This window comes from Archocentrus centrarchus, chromosome 8 (genome assembly GCF_007364275.1).
Source record: "Archocentrus centrarchus isolate MPI-CPG fArcCen1 chromosome 8, fArcCen1, whole genome shotgun sequence".
In the NCBI taxonomy this organism is placed as follows: Eukaryota; Metazoa; Chordata; class Actinopteri; order Cichliformes; family Cichlidae; genus Archocentrus; species Archocentrus centrarchus.
Window position 1 is genome coordinate 20,457,968 of NC_044353.1, and position 22,521 is coordinate 20,480,488.

The 22,521-nt window shown below is 40.3% G+C and overlaps 3 protein-coding genes across 4 annotated transcripts in view; 1 reads left to right on the plus strand and 2 right to left on the minus strand.

Moving 5' to 3' along the window:
- Positions 1-3,173, minus strand: part of LOC115784995 (mitochondrial import inner membrane translocase subunit tim16-like) — a 113,286-nt gene extending 110,113 nt beyond the window's left edge. For both annotated transcript variants that reach the window (XM_030736414.1, XM_030736412.1), the window contains exons 1-2: positions 3,019-3,173; positions 1,380-1,476 (exon numbers count right to left, since the gene is read on the minus strand). In XM_030736414.1, coding sequence (XP_030592274.1) covers positions 1,380-1,476; positions 3,019-3,078 — 157 coding nt within the window. In that variant the 5' untranslated portion in view covers positions 3,079-3,173. The remainder of the gene's footprint in view (positions 1-1,379; positions 1,477-3,018) is intronic.
- Positions 3,174-3,522: 349 nt separating this feature from the next.
- Positions 3,523-9,284, plus strand: dnaja3a (DnaJ heat shock protein family (Hsp40) member A3a). The gene is made up of 11 exons (XM_030736624.1): positions 3,523-3,771; positions 5,262-5,398; positions 5,497-5,580; positions 5,687-5,893; positions 6,044-6,196; positions 6,280-6,427; positions 7,050-7,114; positions 7,227-7,355; positions 7,439-7,554; positions 7,641-7,738; positions 8,479-9,284. The coding sequence occupies exons 1-11, from the start codon at positions 3,528-3,530 to the stop codon at positions 8,499-8,501; spliced, it is 1,404 nt and encodes a 467-aa protein (XP_030592484.1). The 5' UTR covers positions 3,523-3,527; the 3' UTR covers positions 8,502-9,284.
- A 2,228-nt stretch (positions 9,285-11,512) lies between these two features.
- hmox2b (heme oxygenase 2b) lies at positions 11,513-18,774 on the minus strand. The gene is made up of 7 exons (XM_030735814.1): positions 18,694-18,774; positions 17,993-18,147; positions 16,520-16,635; positions 15,097-15,214; positions 14,416-14,907; positions 13,814-13,937; positions 11,513-13,721 (listed from the first exon to the last, which is right to left on the minus strand). The coding sequence occupies exons 3-7, from the start codon at positions 16,585-16,587 to the stop codon at positions 13,594-13,596; spliced, it is 930 nt and encodes a 309-aa protein (XP_030591674.1). The 5' UTR covers positions 16,588-16,635; positions 17,993-18,147; positions 18,694-18,774; the 3' UTR covers positions 11,513-13,593.
- Positions 18,775-22,521: the final 3,747 nt, after the last annotated feature.

Here is a 22,521-nt window from a genome sequence, read left to right on the forward strand (position 1 = left end):
TATAAACAGTGGATACTTCTTTGTATACAGTGCAGTAAAAAAGTATTTGCCCCTTCCTGTTTTCTTAGTTTTGATTTTAAAATGATGACTTCATTTATTAAAAGAAAAAAAAACACCTGGCTCTGTGTGAAAAAAGTAATTGCACCCCTTTTTAAAATCATGAATTAACTGTGATTAACAACATTTTTTGGAAAGCTGAGTTAAATTTCATTAACCACACCCAAGCCTGCCAGACCTGCTGAATCAAGAAATCGCTTAAATAGAACCTGTCTGGCAAAGTGAAGCAGACAAAAGATCTCAGAAAGCAACACAAAGTCGCTGACATCTATCAGTCTGAAAATGGTTACACAGCCATTTCTAAGGTTTTGAGACTCCAGTGAACCACAGTGAGAGAAATATTAAAAACCTGGAACAGTCCCAGGAGTGGCCGGCCTACCAAAATTACTCCAAGAGTGCATCCAGGGGGTCACAAAAGAACATCTAAAGAACTGCAGGCCTCACTTGCCTCAGTTGAGGTCAGAGTTCATGTTTCAACAATAAGAAAGAGACTGTGCAAAAATGGCATCCATGGGAGAGTTGCAAGGCAAAAACGACTGCTGACTGCTGGAAAAAAAAAGAAAAAAAAAAAAAATGAGACTTTCAGGAAAATATTCTGTAGACTGACAAGACAAAAGCTGAACTTTATAGGGTTTGAGTCCCGTTACATCTGGTATAAAACTAACAGCATTTCATAAAAAGAGCATCATAGCAACAGTTAAACATCGTGGTGGCAGTGTGATGGTCTGTTGCTTTGCTGCTTCAGGACCTGGACAAGTTGCCATGAATTCTGCTCTCTACCAGAAAATCTTGAAGGAGAACGTCCGCCCATCAGTTCTTGTTCTGAAGTTCAAGCGCACTCAGGCAGGACAATGATCCAAAAGTCCAAACTAAAGGTTTTGGAGTGGCCTGAAATCCAATTAAGATGCTTTGGCATGACCTTAAACAGGCCGGTCATGCTGAAAAACCCTCCAATGTAGATGAAGTAAAATAATTCTGCAAAGAAGAGTGGGCCAAAATTCCTCCACAGCAATGTGAAAGACTCATTGCCATGGTACGGTATTGCAAATGCTTGATTGCAGTTCTTGCTGCCAAGGGTGACACAACTAGTTATAAAGGTTTAGGGGGTGATTACTTCTTCATACAGGTACATGTTGATTTGGATAGCTTTAATAAATGAAATCATTTTAAAACTGCATTTTATATTTACTCAGGTGATCTTTGTTTAATACTAAAATTTGTTTAATGATCTGAAACAAATATGCAAAAACTAAGTACTAAATACTTTTCCACAGCACTGTATGAGGCAATGTTACTGTTCAGCCTAACTTTTATAGCCTTACCAGCCTGCTCAGAATTGAAAGCCACCAGCTTGGAGCTTGCTTTGATGTGGTTCCCTTGGCAGGAGAATGAGCCAGCTCGGACATTGTTGATCCACTCCTAGATTTAAAGGCACGGGTTTGATAATGCACAAACATAAGTCAATGCAACAAAGACCACAAACTACCATCTCTTATTGGTTTCATAATATTATGATTCACATGGCCAAGTTGATGTCACAATCAAAAAAAAAAGAAAAAAAAAAAGAAAGCGAACGCTGCGAAAAACAGGAAGGATCTGACTGAGAACAGACACGCGCACACACGCATGAGTGGGAAGGAAGTGGAAGCACTCCCTGCTTTGCACAGCAGAGAACTCTTAAAAACTCTTTCATAACATTAACAAGGCAGCAAGAGGAAAAGTGCATCTGTACAACATGCTCCAGTAACTACTGCAGCGCTGCTATTCAGGAAACTGAGAGCTATTGTTCTGGTCATTCAGCAGCTGAAGTGCACTTCAACAACTCCAGCAGCTTCACTGAGAGAAGATATACTCCTGCTCTGTTCCAAAGCACTCATCTTATTTATCTTAACAGGATTAAGCGTGTTTGTGACAAAAGAGAGGCAGACAAAAAAAATGTAAATATGCCTGGGTAGAGGCAGTTTGAGCTGAAAATAAGATCCCAACATTTGACTTAAATTCCTCCATCTAAGCCACATATAACGCTGATTATGACAATAAATGGTAGTCATTATCTCTACCACTTAATCCACTTCTTAATATGTCCTCTAACAGATACAAATTTAGGTTGACTGATCACTTTCTTTCACTACTTGCTTTAAATTCCTCTGCAGCCATGCTCAGAAATTGCTTTCTTGCCTGCCTTCTCCTCCCGCTTTGCATTATCTGTCCAATAGTTCACCCTTGCACTGTGCATAAAATGTCAGGCACATGACTTCACATTAAATGTGCTCTCCTGTGCAAAAGGCTAGTTTAACATTTACAAGAGCAAAGCACCACCTGCTGTCCTAAACCCCGTGCACAGATTTGGAGAGATACCACTGTTTCTGTGCATGCCAAGCATTTTACTGCTTCGGTTAAAAAATAATAATAATAAGGCTGGGGATTACATAACATACACCTTAGCAAGCAGAGCTTCAGGCGTTTGAAGTTAAGAAAAAAAATGGTCCAGATATGTATGCAAGACACTGCAGTCCAGTCCAGACATGTCACCATTTGCAATCTGTAGGACTGCTATCACTAAAAAAGAGACTGCGTGGTAATTCAATCATTCATCCCCTTTTCTAGATTTATATTTCCCCCCACTGGCTGAAAATCGGAGCAATCAAAACTATGTACTGCGGGCAATGAGAAAATAAGCTATTTTAACACAAGCATGGTGATGTGCATCTACGCAACATCCTATCAAGGCTGGCAGCGGCGTGCAGCCACAATGAGCTCAGTCTTCCCTAAAAACCCACAGAATACTAGCATCTCATGCTTTGAATACCGGGCAGATTTCCAGATGCAGGAAGTTCAACATCCCTTGCAAACACGCAGGCGCCCCCCCCTCAAAAAAAAAAAAAACATCACACAGCTAATTACAAACGGTAACGCCAGCTACCAAATCGGCTCCTATCCAGGCGCTCGTGAGCTACTCACATCTTTCTTGGCAATTTTCGGAGTGGTGTTTTTGAATTTGGAGGTCTTAAAGCGATTCATGTTGCCCTCTCAAACTGACTTTAGTGCCTTCCGGGTGTCTCTGTCGAGCTGGCTGGTGCTCGGCAGAGGAGGGTTCCTGCTTCAGCTGACAGCTCAGGGTTGCCGCGCAAGTGTTCGCTCGTTTTGCTCCGCGGAGCTGTCCGATTGGGCGGGAATTTATTTTTCGAACGCGTTGCCGTGTTTACACGCTACTCCGATTCACAAAACGTTTGCACCCTCTTTTATTTGTGGCTTTTTATATGCGATTTAGGCTAAAAAAAATAAATAAGATAAAATAAAAACAGGGAGAATTTAATAATTTTAGCCGGTCGTGATTTATACGATGTGGCTTCTCACCCAAACTTTATTAAAAAGAAAAAGAAAAATGTGATTTAAGAAACGTTTTCACAGCTCATGTTTTCTCGAGAGAGTGACATCTCGAATCAAACAGAATATCTTGGTCCCCGGACATGCGTAGAGCGTGTGGAGCGGCGGCCAGTGTAGCAATGATGGCGTCCTCGGCTGCTCGTTGCTCCTCACGTTGGATTACTGTCGCCGTGTCTTCGGGACAGCGGAGAGCTGTCAGTGCTGTTGTATGCTCTGGCCATGGAGAGGTGCGGAGTTTCTCTACGCTGGGAGCCGAAAACCTGTGGCGCGGAGGGAGCCTGGTGTGTGGCGGAGCGGGGAAAGCAGTGACATTGAGAGGGCTGTCAGGTGAGTGCTGTGTTAGCCATATGGGAGTAGCCTAGCCTAGGCTAGGCTAATTTTTTTTTTTGTAGTTGTACTTCACTCAAGTGCCGCAGGGTAAGACTGCTCGATAAAAGTACTTTATGAGGCTCAAGCAAGCACTGAGGAAGAGATGAGCTCATACAGCGGCGCATTTTTCTGATGCCTTCTCAAATGTGATCAAGTGTGATGCAATCAATGTTGCCAACTTTGTAACATTAAGTGCAGCTTGCAGGAGGAGGAGGATGATGTTGTTACATTGTACTGACAGACTGTAGACTTTGACCTAGTCACTAACCACTAACAATAGCTCCATCAAGCCAACTAGTTCACAATCTCCACGTTTAGAGACCTTTAGGGACCTTTGTTTTTCTAGAATATTCTGTCAGGTCAGGGTTACCTAAGCATGCTTTCCATTCCTGTAGGAGTCCATTCCATTAGGATTATTTGTTACTTACATCCGGTAATTAATCACAAATAACACTGTTAAACAAGCCAACTTGTTACACAGTTGCAAACCTGTACAGTCAGTTATTAAGAGCTGCCTTGATGCAGCTACAGTTCAGCTCAGCAGCACTACTAAATAACAGGGGCGGCGATGATGTTTGAAAGCCAGAACTTTCTAGCTTTGGCGGTGCTAGTCACCCGTGGTTTGTAGCTGCTTTATATTGAGAAAACAAGTAATACAAAATCATTATTGTTAGGGCTACAGTCTTTGGTCTAAAGCTTAGAAGAGTTTGGGTGGTACAAGAAGAAAATGGCCAGAAACAAACATTTAAATCAGTGAAAGAAAGCAAGAAAAAAAATTACGATTTTTGGAATAGGTAAGCCCAAGTCCTGATTTTAACCCATCTGAAATTCTTTGACATGGCCTGAAGAGGGGTGTTCAGTCAAGACAGCTCAAATATTGATGAACTGTAGCAGTTCTGTTTTTGAGGAATGGTCTAAAATCTTCCTGATTGTTGAAACATATAATCGATAAGCTTGCATTATCTGTCCAATAGTTCACCCTTGCACTGTGCATAAAATGTCAGGCACATGACTTCACATTAAATGTCCTCTCCTGTGCAAAAGGCTAGTTTAACATTTACAAGAGCAAAGCACCACCTGCTGTCCTAAACCCCGTGCACAGATTTGGAGAGATACCACTGTTTCTGTGCATGCCAAGCACGAGGGTCTTTGAGTTAAGAAGTTCAACTTTACTTACTTACACTGTGTTCAAAAAGACATACAAGTAAAACCTTTTAATTATTCTTCTTATTGTCTTAAGTCAAATTGTGTTTGCCTCTGAGTTACATGAAGATCAGACATCATTTTGAACATTTGCAGCTGTAGTGCTGTTCTGTAGTGTTGCAGGGCTGCATTTTTAGATGCATCCATGTATTACATGACAGCTGTCCTCCAGCTGGATTATTTCACTTGTCTGCATTTCTATCTTGCGACTGTACTCATCCGTTTACCCTGCTGCACAATGTCAGGCCTCAAACCACCCCATGCTGTCTACGCACTGTCCTTTCACACAAGTGCCCCTGCTAGCAGCAAACAGGACTTCTACAAGATTCTTGGGGTTCCACGCACAGCAACGCAGAAAGAGATAAAGAAAGCATATTACCAGGTCTGTTCCTGCCTGAAACACACATACAGTTTTCACTGGACCTTAGTGGAGCGATGTTTGCAGTAACTGACAGTGTGTTCGTGTTTTCTGTCCCTTAGATGGCTAAAAAGTATCACCCTGACACCAACAAAGATGATCCACAAGCCAAGGAAAAATTTGCTCAGCTGGCTGAAGCATATGAGGTTTGGTTTCAGTCATTACCTCTACTGTATATTTAATCCACACATTGAAATCTATGAAACATCTTCTTCAAGTTTGAGCGTTATTACTTTAATTTGTTCTTCACAGGTCCTCAGTGATGAAGTGAAGAGGAAGCAGTATGATACATATGGCACAGCGGGCTTTGATGCAGGTCAGGCGGGTGGAGGTCAGCAGTACTGGAGTGGGCATGCCAGCAGCATGGACCCAGAGGAGCTCTTCCGCAAAATCTTTGGAGAATTCTCTGGAGGCCGTGGCTTTGGAGACTTCAACTCCATATTTGAGCAGCCGCAGGAGGTTAGAGGGATACTGTAAAACGGGGTCAAAGTGAAGCCAAGCAGTTCCTCAATTGATTCTCATTTAGGCGGTTTTACTCCCTGCATATGGAGAGTGATGAATTTCCTCCTCACCCTGTTTTGTTTTTTTTTTCCCCCTCTCCTCTCACAGTATATCATGGAGCTGACATTTACTCAGGCAGCAAAGGGAGTCAACAAAGAAATGTCAGTTAACATCGAAACAACCTGCCAGCGCTGTGATGGTAAAGGCCACGAGCCAGGCACTAAGGTGCAACACTGCCACTCCTGCAATGGTTCTGGCATGGTAAGCACTCTGACACTGAGTTTATCTCAGTAGTTTGTTTTGTTTTTAATTGTGTTATTAAACATGAATCCTCTTCACTGTAGGAAACGGTAAACACCGGCCCGTTTGTGATGCGCTCCACGTGTCGGCGCTGTGGTGGCAAAGGCACAGTCATTTCCACCCCCTGCCACTCCTGCCGTGGCTCGGGACAAACTAAACAGAAGAAGGCGGTGATGGTTCCCGTGCCTGCAGGTCAGTCACACTCGTGTCTGTTTACTTGAGTACTGTTTACACACTATAGATACCTCAAGGATATGTTTGCTCTTGTTCTGTCAATGAGCAAGTGCCGCAGTTGAAAGCAGGCTTTGCTGTAGGCTGTTTCACAAAATTATTAAAACGTTGCTTAAAAGTGCAACTGCACTGATGAACGTAGAGGAAAAATAGTTTAATCGCTCCAGAATTTGAAAGAATGGAAAGATGGAATTCAGTTCTCTAGTTAAATACCTAATGTGACTCTAATTAGGGTTGTTTTGGCCCCTTTTCTTACCAAATAATTATGCATATTAAAATGAAAATGGGGAAAATGATCTTCTCCCAAAGAGTTAATTAGCTCTATCATAAATATGTAATTTAATAGCAGTAGCCTGGAGGACAGTTATGTGTGCTGAGGTTTTTAATGCACCATAAAGACTGTAGTAAAAGCAAAATGGACATATAATCCTACAAATTTCAAGTATGCATTGAAGCTGGATCTCCTCCCTCTACCGTTCAAGCCTGCTGGTGTTGACTTTAGTGGGATTATTCGTTGAGCGAGATCGCTTCACTTGTTCAAATAAAAAAATATGTTTTTAATACTGCATGTTATGCCTTGCAGGGGTGGAAGATGGCCAGACAGTCAGAATGCCAGTTGGAAAGAAGGAGATCTTCATTACATTTCGGGTTAGTGTCTGCTGTATATCAGCTAGCATTTATTGCTGATTTTAGATGTACCAGAAGGTACGTGTTTTCATTCTGAGCGTTGTTAATGGGATTGTCGTGTGAATGTGCCCAGGTCCAAAAAAGCCCCATATTCAGGAGGGACGGTGCAGACATCCACTCTGACCTTCACGTATCCGTGGCACAAGCCATCCTGGGCGGCACAGCCAGAGCACAGGGCCTTTATGAAACACTGAATTTATCTGTAAGTAGAATCTCCAGTTACTCGACTGTTAGGGAAATATTTCAAACACATACAGTGTAAAAATTGACTGGATTTGTCTTCAGATCCCTGCTGGTATCCAGACAGACCAGAGGATCCGTCTGGCAGGGAAGGGAATCGCTCGAGTCAGTGGCTATGGCTTCGGAGATCACTACATCCACGTCAAAATAAAAATACCTAAGTAAGGCCGCGCTGACATCTTTGCAGTGTAATTTCAAGATTTATTTCCAAATTGCAGTAAGGTTAAAACCTTGTTTTCCTGTACAGGAATCTCACAGACAGGCAAAAAGCTCTGTTGTTGAGCTACGCTGAGGATGAGGCGGACGTAGAGGGGACAGTAAACGGTGTCACTGCCACCACCACAGGTACACAGTCTCATTGAGTTTCTACTTTTTTTTTTTTCTTTTTTTTTCATTATCTAACTTCTCCCCCCTTCTTTTGTTCGCTGGTCCACTAAAATGGGGTTTAGGAAAATAATTTATACCTAGTTGATAAATCTGGCTGGTGCAGTATCAATCTCTGTCCAGGTGAGGGCAGCAGTGGTAAACAGTCTGAGGCAGGGCAAAGAAAACATGACAAGGAAGCAGAGTTGAAACAGGGGGCTTCTTCTCCAAATTAAGGAAATTGTTTAGTTCTTCCTGATAAGCCACAAACCAGGTAGGACTGGTTATTGATTTATGTCTCCCACTAAACTTTTTTACACTCTTGTTCACAAATGGACGTGATGATTGCTGAAGCACTATTTTTTTTTTTTTTTTTTTGGATACTTTATATTATCTGGTTTGTGGCAGTCATAAGAGCAGACTTATGCATACGTCCCTTGAATGCATTTGTGTCTTTTGTCGTGTCTCCCTCCTCTCACCCTCAGCCAGCCACTGCAGATGGCTGCCCCTCGCTGAGCCTGGTTCTGCTGGAGGTTTATTCCTGTTAAAAGGAAGTTTTTCCTTCCCACTGTTGCCAAGTGCTTGTTCATAGGGGGTTGTTTTGATTGTTGGGTTTTCTCTCAAATTATTGACTTGACTTTACGATATAAAGCACCTTGAGGCAACTGAGGTTGTGATTTGGTGCCATTTTTTTCAAGTTTTTCTTCCTTCCTTTTTTCAAGGTAAAAGATCTTCCATGAACTGAGAGGCTCCCTCAGTGTGTCAAAAGGCAAACAGGATGACAACAAGAAGAGGAATATTGCGTTTTGGACAACTGTAGTTCTGGATGGAGTATGACAGACCTGCCTACCCAGCCCTGTACTTAAAAACCCAGAGGATTACTCACTATGTTCCTCTGCCAAAATGGATCCAGGGACAAGAGGCCAGTCGCCTCTCTGTCAAACATCCATTGAGGCAATGGTGGTAGCAAACATTTCACATTTTTCATAGCACTCAGTCAATGTTGGGTTTCTGTTTGCCAAAAGAGAAACATAACAGTGATAACAGCATCCACGTGCGTGCAAATAACTCATTGTATGGACAAAGTAGAGCTGCAGTCTAAAGTTTTATTCAGGGTTAAACAATCCTGTTACTAATCTTTCAGTTCTTTATGCATCAGTCGTGTTTTCATGCTCGGACTTCTCCTTTTCCTCAGCACTGTCGGTCCTTACAGGATAACCCTCAAACTAAGCGTTTGCTGTGTTGGGCAGTAGGAAAGTAAAGTCTTCAAACTGTGGTAAAGGAATGAACTGTGGAAAGTCGGACTTTCCTAAACTGTGAACACTGATTTATTCTGATCTGTCCCTTTTGCTTTATGAGGGAAATTCCTTTTAATTTTGAACCACAATCCCATTTGTAAATAGACAGTTATAGAGCGTACATCAGTGTGTTATATAGAAGAGAAATACTGTACAGCTCTAATAAAGCTAGGGTCTGAAAAACCTGTTTTATGTAAAGTGCAAAAGAAATAAAGTCCACAGTCCTTTCACTCTGTCTGCACATGTGTACACTTATAAAATCAAATACACTGTAATGTATATATTTATACATTTTCATTTTAGGTTGACATTGTTGAAAAAGTGATCATTCTTATAGTTGTAACTTGTGAGCTACACTTTCAATATTTGGCCCACCTCATACATGTTAATGTATATTTTAAATGTCTGTCCCACGTTTATATTTACAAGTAAACGTTTGTGAACCTTTTGTAACTTTGAAGATTTCAGTACTACTCACATGTGATTTGATCAATATAATAGACAAAGTATGCTGGTTATAAAAGACTCTGGCTTCCACATATGCTCCAGTTGTTCCTTCAGTCCCTGGTACTGCCACATCGGTCACAACTGCGGTCTTCTGCTCCTTGTCAACCACCACTGTGTCTGGAAAAGTATGTAATTTATTTTTTTTTTTTTTTAATGGATTGGATGATCAATCAGTGTTATCTGAAAAACATAAACTCCTAAGAGCTCCTTTAGCTGCAACAGCTTCTATCTAATGTTTCCTGTAGCTGCTTATGAAAATTTCACAACCACAAAGAGGAATTGTTTAATATTTAAAAACCTGTGAGATGTCTTGATTGAAATATGTTAAGGGCAGGACTCTGATTTGGCAGTTACAAAAAATGAGCTATCTTCTTTTTCAGCAGTCCTGCTGTTGATTTTAGGGTTGCACGATCTTCTATAATCCCCATGTGAGACTACAATAATCTCATTAGTTCATGGGAGGTTTCTCTGAAAGGCAACACTGTCTGCCCTTCATTATTCCATTCATACTGTGTGGTCTAAATACACAAAGACAACAGCAGTGTACCGCCAGCACTATTGCTGCTGGAGAGCGAGAGATACTGGCCCGTTTATTTCCCACTATAGCGTGATAAAGAGGCTGCAGAGCCTGGGTTAAATGCAGAGGAATCATTTATCCTGTGGAATTAATGACTATAAGAAAAATGATATCAGCTCAACAGCTAAAACAGTGCAAAGTATTCACTTTTTCCTGGGTCTTTATCCACTGTTTCAGTCCTAGCTATAACTAACTCATTTACTATGTTTTGTATGTGTAAAATGGCTCGCCTGTCTTTCCCGCACATAAGTAGAGTCTTTCGACCGTACCCTGTGCAACAAAAAAGAGGGAGTAAAAAAAGGAGCAGAGGGACGGTTACACTAAGCTTTAATTCAAAATCAAAACAACAGACAGGCACACCCTCCATATGGTTTCTCTCATTTTGAGGTGAAGATCGATCACTGTAGCCACTTTCCACACAGTGCATTCAGTTCAAAGACCACAGGTTCCAGTATGTGTGTGCTTACATGTGTCCCACATGCTTCTATAGTGGAAGATTAATCATAATGTAATAGATGATATTGACTGAATGCATTATTAGGAAATCAAGGTAAATTTTTGCACTGATTGGCAAGCTCTTGGCGATCACTGTGACCACAGTCCACCCCAGTTTTTATCAGTACACACCTGATTTAGTTGGCCATTTTCTTGCTGTAAAAGCTCCTGTCTCCTAAACCTCAGGTCATTGACAGCTACCCTCACCATGACCACCATGCTTCACAGTCGCACTGGGGTTTTTGTCTTTTTTTGCCCCTCTAAACACGGTTCATTTTTGTCAAAAAGTGCACAATAGGGAGAAGAGCAACAACACTCATTTCCTCCTTCATTTGCAGACTGCTTGTCTTATTGTGGACTGATGGATAGTCAGCTCTTTATTTCAGCTCAGTTTTGTTCTCATCCACCTTTTTCAATATCTATGCTTCTTCTAAGGTCATCTGACATAACCTGGCACTTCTCCTTTCATCTCCTCAGCTAGAACATGTGACACCAGTGATGTGATTACTCAGCGTGCTCAACAAAGGCATGAAAAGCACAACCATGGGTGCACTTTGGATTAGTCAGAGCGCATCTGGTTATGATTACGGCCAAGATGAGTAATGAAAGTTCATAAAAGTTTTCTTGAATTTGTAGAATACTGAACACAAATGCCTCCAATACAGTCTGAGTCAAAGTGCCAGTTTTGATCTGTTGATGCGATATGAAAATTCAGCAGGATTATCAAAGCTATCAATAGATTCTGGGTTGAACATGAATGTTTGCACCAAATTGGACGATAATCCATCTGATAGTTATTTGCACTCATATTCCACCCAAAAATCATGCTATATTTACAGTAGCTTTATGACAGAAAAAAATTACAAAGAAAGAAAAATATGAGTCCAAAAGAATTAGTTTTATTTAAGCATGAACAGGAAAACACAGTTTTTCATTACTAGAAGCATAACATACAGTATTTTCTGCTGTAGCCAGTCACTACTAAAGCTCTAGTTAGATACAGATAGGGACTAAGAGCAGAGTCAATGAAAATGCAAGAAATTCAAAATAAATAAGAGTTAGGCTACCACTCCACGCACTTTAAGTTTCATCTATGGCAATATCTTCAAAACTACTGAATCATTTTGACACTTGCATTATAAAACTGAATTACATGGAAACTACAGGAGCATATCAGGCAGTCCCTGTATTTGTCCTCCATATACGATGCATTATAGCCATCTGTCATCAACTTGACCCTGAGACTCTCAGACAGAAAACTCGTCATTTACATTGTCATATCTGTCTAACAGTTGTTATCCTGAACATGCTTTTATTAAGAAAGAAATACTGCACATCCACTTGTGGATGAATGTGCTGTGCAAACATACTGCACGGGTGATGCTGGATAAACTTTGTTATCAGCAACATTTTTTTTTGGTACTGTGTCTAAACTTCTTGACGTTAATAAAATACTGTTACTGTGTTAGGATAAAAATTATACTTCAGCCACAAAGTACATACAGTACAAACTTATCTGTGCTTAAAAAAAAAACAACAACTCAGTTCGTTGATTTGTTTTCAAACAGTATAGGTGATGATCACACTGTACAGTCACAATGCACACTGATGTATCCAGAACAAATGGATACATAAATAAGTGTTGAGCTCCTGAAGGTATTTCATAATGAAACACAAAGCTCACACATATTTCCCCTTCATGTTGATGAGCATGTAAAAGAATGTGGATGAAGCATCATTATTACAAAAATACAGTTTTCTCTTGAAACAGCTGCACTCACCTCTGTTAACACCTAATGTAGGCTCCTGTTGCAGGTAAAACTCAATCAGCAGTGAATTATTCAAATTGGTTAAATTAATTAAGCTGTGCAATTAAATCAACAGGCAGTTTTTTGTTTTTTTTTCTTTTTACAAGGTACACTATGAAATAATTCTGAAGAGAGATGATATAAATGAACATGCACAAGGAGAGATTAAAATATTCTCTATCATTTACTAGTATGTGAAAGCTGATTCTAGATCAAGTTTTTGACTCTTATCACCCGTCTCAAAGAGCAAACTCTTTGGAAACATTTGAGGCTGAAGCATAGATCATGAAGCCTGGCTGTTTTCCATTAACTTTGTAATTTTGACAAAGTTTACAGTTCTGAATAATCTTCTCACTAAAAGCTTCAGTTAAAACCAACACAGCACAAATCTACTGTGCACAGCATACTTTACTAATCTCACAATTAATTCACTTCTAGATTAAATTTATCATTAACTATCCATCCATACATCCATTCTCTTCCGCTTATCCTTTCCAGGGTCGGGGGGGGCTGGAGCCTATCACAGCGGGCGAGAGGTGGCCTGTTCAGGTCGCCAGTATGTCGCAAGGCCAACACAGAGAGACAGACAACCATTCACACTCACATTCACACCTACAGGCAATTTAGAAACCCCAATTAACCCAACCCCAGTAATTGCACATCTTTGGACTGTGGGAGGAAACCGGAGTACCCGGAGAAAACCCACGTAGCCATGGGGAGAACATGCAAACTCCACACAGAAAAGCCCGGGCCAAGGTAGATTCGAACCCAGACCTTCTAACTAATTAATCACTATACAGCCAATTACAGTTTGGGGTAGAAAATGTCACTTCTATTACAAAGTAGGAGCCACAGGAGGTCCTGAAATATGACCAAGCACATGTTGGAAGGACACAAATTTGATGGATGGTGCAGAGGAGGTAGAGAAATTAAAAAAAAAAAAAAACTAGCGTGATGGATGGAATTATATTGGTCCTATCGATCATTTTGTTTGAATTTGTTTCTGTCAGCTTCCATTATTATGCAATATGTAACAATAAATAAACTTGGACCACAAACTGTGAAATGGTTCACATGGTCTCCTTACTGTCCCTCCTATTACATTCCTCTTTCCTCTCTCACAGCAGCAGAGTGTCAAGACAGAGGGATGGATCACATCAGATACCACGCAGCCAATCCAGCCAAGGCAGCAAACCAAGTAGCAAACAGGACCTGTCCTGTTGGGTGTCTGAGAGCAGCCATGGCCAGCTGACAGATGTATGCTGTTCCCCCTGATGTCGCTGTGACACAAAGGAGGTCCGGACACAAGCTTAGACAATAAAAGCTTCACAACAGTATCACTTCCATATATTTACAATGGCGCTATACTTACCCATTTTGGCAGCATAGTAGGGACATTTACTGATGTCTCCACCCATTGCTCCGTGAACAGGCATGCCAGCATCTAAAACATCTTCCTGGATGGTTTTTCCAATCTCTTCTAACTCCTCAAATACCTGCCAGAGCAAACATAAAACATGTGAGGTTAAATATAAAGTTTACAAATTGCTGATAACACAGGCAGATGGAATGTCTATGAGCAAATGAAACACTTGGAAAGAAGAAGAAAAGTCATTAGGTTGATGGTTTGATCCCCGGTTCATTCACAACATTGAACCCGAAGAACGCCTCGCATCTCCACCTCCAATGGTGTGTGTGTGTGTGCGTGTGTTTAAATTGGTGAACTGGAGACTTGTAAAACTACTTAAGTTAAAAGTCAATATTTAAGTCTGCAGACATTTTTGGTATTACATTATAGACTTTAAAATGTTTAAATTTCAACTGTGGAAGCAGATATGAGACATCTGTCAGAAAACACCACTAAGTAAAACAAGACTCCACGGTCACCAGTGACCGGACTGCCAACCACACAGCTGCCATTTCTTCTTTTCTCTGTTCCCCCCCGACTCAAATTCCTTCTGCTTGGCCTCTCACCTCAATGTTGAACAGGAAAGCCTTAACAGCCTCATCCACCAGTCTCTTCTTTGTTTCCATGTCCAATTCCAGCTCATTCATCCGACTTCGGTACAGCTGCTTGAATTCTTTAGCACTATGGATGGCGTCAAACTGGTAGAACTCCAAACCCTCTCCTGTGGCAGGCAGCTTCAAGGCTCTCTGCGCCACCTTCTTCAGCACCTGACCCCCAGATAGGTCCCCCATGTAGCGGGTGTAGGCATGTGCAACCAGCAGCACTGGGTCTTCCTGCCCTACTTGGTGGATGCGGTCCACATAGTTTTGGGTAGCCTTTGAGCAGCTTGTGTGGCTCTTCCATTCTGGACCATAAAAGTACTCAAGGTCACGGGCCAAAGCTTCGTGGCGGTGCAGCTCTGTGGGAAAATAAAGAGGAGCAAAGTGGGGGTGGTCCTTGTTCCTTTCAATCTCCTCCTCCAGGGCTGTGTAAGTGTAGTAAAGTGCCACCGCGCCAAGCTGAGGAAACAAACATGAAAAGTTAGTTTAAGAACCACTTTTTTTTTTCTGGTTTGTCCCCCCCCAAAGCTTTCTTTGCCTCTTTTTTGCTAACATTTATTTATTTATCTTACTTGCTTTGTAAAGTAGTCTTTAAAATTAAAAAAAAAAAAAAGAGGAAATTATCTGCTTCCTTTTCTTCACACTTACCTTGAAAAGCTCTTTGCGGATGCGCCCCTTGAGGAAATCTTTCACAAACTGAGTGTTCTCAGCCTTTTCGTGAATCTCCTTGGTCCCTGCTGCCAGCATCTCAGACAGATCCTCTGGTCTGGAAAAAAGAAAAGAAGTGTTTTATCTTGAGTATGAAACAAAACTAAAATAGCAGTATTAATTTATGATCTTATATAAAAACTAGGGGTGGGACTTTAACGCGTTAATTACGATTAATTAATTACAGGGAAAATAACAAATTCAAAAATTTAACACATTTTAATTGCACTCTGCACCGTGGAACGTTTCTTATTGCACGAGTTCCAGGCATACAGATTATATCGACACACAATGTGATGAGCGTGATGAGCTGTGTCCAAATTCATATCGCTTATTTGCAAAAAGCGCTCCGCTGTTTTCGGAGCTGTCCGTTGCCGCTGCTCTACCAGCAGCTCTCCTCGTTAGCTGTCAGCTGACCGGGCTATCGAGGCTCACTTTAGCCGGAGAGAACGCCCGACTGCCGGCACATCCTTTTCAACCCCTCACTGGTTTTAAGCGCTGAGTGGAAGTTAAACAGATATAACTCACTCAGATGATCTCTAACAGCTGATGTTTGGTTTGTTTCAGTGTTTCATTTGTTCCTCAGCAAATCGGTTTGGCTGAAATTAAAATTAAGCATCATAACTGGATAGATTTATTAAACATTAATGTCTCACTTAATATAGTTAGAAATTAATCATTTGCTCAACTGTATTCCTTGATGTTGAAATGTGTTATGCTTATTTTAACATCTTATTTTGAATTAAAATTTAAAGACTTAAAATTAAACCACAAAAAGGCGCAAAAGTTCGTTCTCCGTTCAACCAGCTGCTTTTCCACAGCTGTGCTTCGCACTGTCACGGTTGCTAGGAGACATGAGCTATGCTGAGGTGAGGGCAGGTGACGCTGATATGAAGGCTAGACCATCCAATTTCACAGACGCTCACTTCCGGCCTTTGCGGTCTTCGTGGGATGCAAAGGACCCGGCTCCTTCGAAGGATGCCGCCCCTGAATTTGGACACAGCTATGGAGATGATGGAAGAGACTACGCTGGTGGATGGAAAATTTAAATACAAGAAACTTCCAGATGGAAGTACAAGCAAAAATGCTGAGTTTGCTTATCACAGGAGCACTTCCACCCTTTGTTGGTCTGTGTAGTAGACTGGTGGGAAAATAAACAAGATTTTGAAGCGTAAGCTTATGTATATTGATTCATTCATCAACCAAACTTAAGTTATTATTTCTCATGTTAAATATTGAAATGTGATTAAAATGCGATTCATTTTGATTAATTAATTACAAAGCTTCTAATTAATTAGATTAATTTTTTTAATCGAGCCCCACCCCTAATAAAAACATACTACGATACTGGAAGCAGCTTTACCTAAGGGTCTCTTTTTTCTGCTCATACACAGGCCCGGCTCCATTGGACACATCCGCTGTTGTCTCCATCTTCTCCACTGATTTAGTGAGGTAATGTTTCCTGCCACCGACTTAACCCTAAAAATCAGTACAAAGCATTTAACTAGCAGTATAGTCACATTAAAAACCATCACATCACAAGAACAATCGAGAGAAAACCTATACACAAATTAGTAACATACAAGAGCTAAAAGGACACTCAGAGAGTGCATCCTCGGCCAAGAAAAATGTCTCTTAATTTTTATAAAGAAAGTTATCCTGATCTGAACAAGAATTTTATGCAACAGACCTACCAGTTTCTGCACCTACTTGCCGATGGACCCAAAAATAAAAAATCCATCATCTCACAATATTAAAGAAAGTGAAAAGGTAAAGTTCCTGGATCCACCTCTCCAACAAATTTCATAAAATTCAATGCTAAATTTTAGTTTTCTACTGTTATTAGTTTGATCATAAAAACAAATGTTTTGTGAGGAAATCAGGGGCGTTTACAAGCCTTTTCTGAACAGCATTTTCTATGGAGCCGTTGTCAAATAACTATATCTAAAGAACTACTTAAGCTGTGTTTTTCCAAATATCTGCTACTATGACTTCAGGAATACAGAATTTCAAAAGTGTTGCTGAAGTTCAACATAAATTTCTGAGAGCTTGAATATGCTTGGAAAGTTGATAGTATTGCCCGCACTACCGTATTTGAAGGCCTGCAAAAGAACAAGTTCAAAGATAAGAGGTTGAAATTTGTAACACAGACTCACACATATGAGGTGTACGCTATACCATGAAACTACTCAAATCAGATGAATGCTCTTAAAGATATTAGAGCTTTAAAATGGAAAAAGAAAAAGTATAACTTAAATTTTGCTTTTATAGAAAGATTTAATGTCTGGTAGTAAGATATCCAAACTCTGTGATGTGTTCTGCCTCACTTTCCCAAAATGAATTGTTAAAAGATTAATATTTTTGTTTACAGGCAGCATCCACAGCCTCAAGAGTGTATATTCCATATTCCTGAAGTCATAGCAGTAGACATCTGGCCTACAAAAATTTGAATGACACAGCTTAACTAATAACAGTACAGAGTTAAAATTTCACAGTTTTCCTATTACGAAGTGTATCATCACCCTGGAATTTTTTCAAGGACATCAGAGATTGTCGGTCCAGAAGCATTTGGAAAGGTGACATGAAATGACCCCAGTACAGTACATTATTAAATACAATTTACGCAAATTAATGAAGAGAGGCTACAAAACAAAATCGGCCAAACACAATAACATGATCGTTACAATCATACCAGATCCTGATATGATAAAACAATCATTAAACTAACCCTGTTTACAATTTACACTTACTTTGAAGCACTACCAACCCTAGAACCATTTTAAACATCACTTGGATATTTGAATGTACATTCATTTACAGTAAAATAAATTCTTACCTAAGAGGACACAGAGGCTAATCACTAAACACTCCTATCCTCTTCACAGTGGCTGTCCTCCCTGAGTTGTTGATGATGATGATGATGAGGGTGGTCAGAGAAATAAAGCCTTCTGCCACTTAAATTGAGCAGCTTTAAGCCTCTGACCTGATTTACTGTGTAAAAAAAAAAGGAAAAAAAAGAAAAAGGAAGATTAGACCAGGTCAGAGTGAAACCTAATACAGTACAGACGGACAAGTGCTGGCTTGGTTTACAGAGATAAGGCAACAGCCAGGCAGGTCTGACCTAAATGAAGGCAGCCAAACAACAAAGCAGCTCAAACAACACAGCACAGGCCTTCTGGCGTTTACCAGGAGTGTCCAAGAATAACTCGAAAAACGAGGACAGTCAATTAAAGTGATTTAATTCAGCTAAGCTAACCACTCCAATCAGAAATCATAATGTCAAGCTACCTTTTACCGTTACACGAATGTTAAAACTGAAGGGTTCGTTCTTTGGGAGCATCACTCTGACAGCCACAGCTAACTTTACTGAATAACGCTAGCCAAGTTAGCAATAAGCTAGCTAACGTAACATTTCAACAAACACGTTTAACACGTTGACAACCAGCCGGTTACTACACATCAAGGGTCGGCGTGTTTGTTCGCTCGTAAAATTCAATTATTAAATATTGCTGAATTACAAAGTCATAAGCAACAAACCTTCACTGCACCGTAATGAGTAGACCTCAAGCCTACGGAGGTACAGAGCGAAACTATGTCCAACTCCGCCCCGCCCCCGGCAGTCACGTGATACTCTACCGGAAGCGCCAAGGTTTGTAGTTCTCACATAGGACTACAAGAACGCTATAACTTTTGCTAGTAAAATTCTACTACCACTGCTATTACGCAGTACAACTAATATATGGCTTCTTATAGTTGCCATTCTTCTTGTAAGCAACAGAAATAAAGCTCAATAAAAATATTAAAGCCCATAAAATTATTACATTTTGCTACAATAAAAAAAGTAACTCAATAATGAAGAATACATCCGTAGATTTCAGGAGTATTTTAGTGCATTTTAGTGCACTTCTTTGGCATAATAGATAGATAGATAGATAGATAGATAGATAGATAGATAGATAGATAGATAGATAGATAGATAGATAGATAGATAGATAGATAGATAGATAGATTTCATTAGTCCCATAAATGGGAAATCACATTATTATTGTGAAATGACTACAATTAGGATAATAAGATGAGATCTACTTTATTTGTCCCAAATAAACACATAATGATTTACATACAAAGAATAGTAGCTCAATAAAAGAGGATGCAATTGACCAAATAATTATCTTAATTGGCTAAAAACTTACCTCGAATCAAATTAAATACAATAAAGCACAAAAAAATCTGTCCATCCATCCATTTTCTTCTTCTTATCCAATTCAGGGTCGGGGGGCAGGGTGGGGGGTCAGCTGGTACCCATCCCAGCTGTCATAGGGCAAGAGGCAGAGTGCACCCCGGACAGGTCGCCATCTGTTGTAGGAGAAATAAAAATATTAACTAATAATATAATATATAACTAAGTAAAATATTTCAAATTCTGCAAAGTAAGCACATAATTTAAAATGGCTTACTAAATGTAGCAAAAACAGCATAGAAAATATCAGAGGGCATTGACAAATGGCTCAGCATAAGAGTGTAAAGTTCCATGACAGTGCAGTCTTGAAATAAACTCTTAGCATGAGAGAACAGGTGATGTGTTAACTGTAGAAAATGATTGCATGACTTATGAAAGATTTCCTGTCAGAGCTGAATCGGTCTGTTAGAGAAAGTGCTGCCTGTCCAATAAGAGATGCAGAGGGTGGTCAGGATTATCAATGATGGATATCATTTGTTTTCTTCACCACAGGCTTACATGTGTCCAATTTGCAGCCAATCACAGAGCCAACCTTCCTGATCAGTCTGTTGGTGTCACCAACTCCAGTGTCATAACAGACTGACAGAACATCTCCAATATTTTGCTGCACATGTTAAAGGATCTCAGCTTCCTTAAGAAACAGAGCCTGTTCATCCCCTTCTTGGATACAGCTTTAATGTTGATCTTCCACTTCTGCCTGCTGTTGATGTGGATGTCAAGGTACTTCTCCCTGAAAAATAAAGCTCCTGCCATTCAGATGCTTTCCAGATAGAATACCATATTATATTCAGTGAGGTTCAATAACTGTATAAAAGTTTTTTTTTATAGTCATGCTGATAGTTCTCTTGTAGCATCTGCTTTATACAAGTGAGTGCTTGATTTTGCTGAGAGCTACAGATCGACTCATCAGAAGACAATCTCGAGCAGTTGGCAAAATCATTGTTGATACTATTCCTCAAGGAAAATTTTCATGGTAATGAATACCAAGTATGCTAGTTTGCAGGTCATTTCTCATTTCAGTGCTCATCTATCTTACTGGCAGATACAGTATGTGAAACATCATACGTCATAAACTATCAAAACTGGAATAAAGAGAAAGAACTAAGGCCAAATTAAAAAGCAGGAAGAGAATAACAACAATGTGGCATTCCCATCAAACAAATGCAATGGTTTGTTAACAGTTACTGTTATTCCTCAGGGGATAAAGTAGTCCATCAAGCTTTAATGGATGCTCATTTGACCACATTTTGAATTGCAACACCATGCAAATCAGCAAATGGCTTTGATAAAAACCATCTGTTGCCCTCTGTAAGGCCATAATAAAGTAATTTCAAGTCGCATAACCAGATAAAACCATTACTAGGTTCAACAGCAATTATCCCTGTAATGACTGTTTATTGCAGTGTTTTTAAATCATCTCATCAGCTGTTGTTCAGTGGCATGTACATTTTAAGGAAACTATTCTCTTGTTTTCATAGGGCTTACTGCACAATATCCACAAATCTGAAAAGGGAACAATTCTATGGTCTTTATTGTTGATGCTTCAGGTGATACACCTGTGAGATTCAAGGCTCCTGAATAAAACAGTGGCCTCACACACTCATATAATCACAACGCCCTTGCAGCCAAGCTTGCTCCATAGATGAACTTTAACATAATGGTCGACAAGGGTGCTGCTACAATATGCCAGTCACAGAGACGAGTCTGCTATTGACTTTTCGGGTGTTTTGGTGCACAGATGATTTGTACACGCTCATCATGAGATGGTCGTTAATGTCGCCAAGCAGATTCATCTATCAGTATACGGCCGGAAGCCTGCTTGCATATTGAATGTGTGTCTGTGCGCGCATATGCTTATGTGTGGGTGTGATTTTTAGAAGCTGATATTACTCTGGCAAGCCGGTTGCATTGTCAGATGTGTGGTTGGCAGGGGGGCAGCTGAGTGCCTCTCCCCCTCACTCTGCTGCTGAGCCACAGGAGGCTTGTGGGGAGGATAACAAGATGATTCACTTCCCTCCAATGGGGGCCAGTAAGCTGTTGCCATTAGATGAAATTGCTTTGAGAAGTGCTTTTGAGCTACTGATGCAGTCAAGAGTGGAGGGAGGGATTGGTCTAAAAGAGAAGAATTAACAAGCTTAAAGCTGATTTTTACCAGAAAACCTAATATTTCTTTTCAGTGACGGCTATTTTCACTGGATGATTCTGTCGGTCTGTTTTTCCGCTACTTAGTTTTGTTTGCCACTTTGCTTTCCTGCATGTTCTGTATGTGATTTCAAGTTGAAGTGTGGCACATGGTCCATTTCACCTTAGCACTCTCTGACATGGCACCTGCTGGGATCTGACGCTTTATTTTGCATTATAACCCCCAGCCGAGCAGAATAAATGCGAGCAATGATGATTAAGCCACGCGTTTTGCTTCACAAGTCTATGATATAAATGGGGGGGGGGGTAAGCAAAAACTGACTTTTTAATGAGGGCTTACTTTGATTTGTCAGTTAGGTTTCTTTGCTCCTTCCCTGCATTAACAAGGCGAAGTGTCTGCTAACGAAGAGAAGCGCGAAACTGCTTCATTTGGGACCAATATAGAAAAAGAAGAGCAAAACTATCAAGATTTAAATGAATATAGCTTAATCAGAAAGTGAAATGTCATGCAGAGAACATCAAACACAGGCTTTTAAAAGCAAGAATAACAATGTGATGCTTACCAAGAAGACAGATCAATCAAATCCAAAGACAAAGCTATTCCTGTTCACGCATTAGGACCTTTTTATGTGCCTTTGGATCTAAAACCTTCTGTCATTTGAGTAAAGTTTGACTTAGAAACTAATGAGCATGTTTATAAAGTTTAATAAAATCACTGAGTTTCCTCTGTCTAATTGGTAAAGTGGTAATAATAATTGTTAGACAGGAGGAAGAACTGCATTTTAAGCTGTGTATATCCCTGGGGGATTGCACTGTTGGAGCAGATATACACTCACCAGCCCCTTCATTAGGTATACCTTGCTAGTTCAAGGTGGGCCCCCTTTTGCCTACAGAACTGCCTTACTTCTTCACGGCGTAGATTCTGGAAATATTCCTCAGAGATTTTGGTCCATATTGACATGGTAGCATCCTTCAGTTGCTGC

Coding starts and splice junctions, on each gene's coding strand:
- dnaja3a (XM_030736624.1), top strand. CDS start 3,528: ATGCGTAGAGCGTGTGGAGCGGCGGCCAGTGTAGCAATGATGGCGTCC. Junction 6,197..6,279: donor CCTGCAATGGTTCTGGCATG/GTAAGCACTCTG, acceptor TCTTCACTGTAG/GAAACGGTAAACACCGGCCC. Junction 7,555..7,640: donor GTCAAAATAAAAATACCTAA/GTAAGGCCGCGC, acceptor TTTCCTGTACAG/GAATCTCACAGACAGGCAAA.
- hmox2b (XM_030735814.1), bottom strand. CDS start 16,587: ATGGAGACAACAGCGGATGTGTCCAATGGAGCCGGGCCTGTGTATGAG. Junction 15,215..16,519: donor CAGAAAAAAGAGACCCTTAG/GTAAAGCTGCTT, acceptor TCTTTTTTCCAG/ACCAGAGGATCTGTCTGAGA. Junction 14,908..15,096: donor TCCGCAAAGAGCTTTTCAAG/GTAAGTGTGAAG, acceptor TTGTTTCCTCAG/CTTGGCGCGGTGGCACTTTA.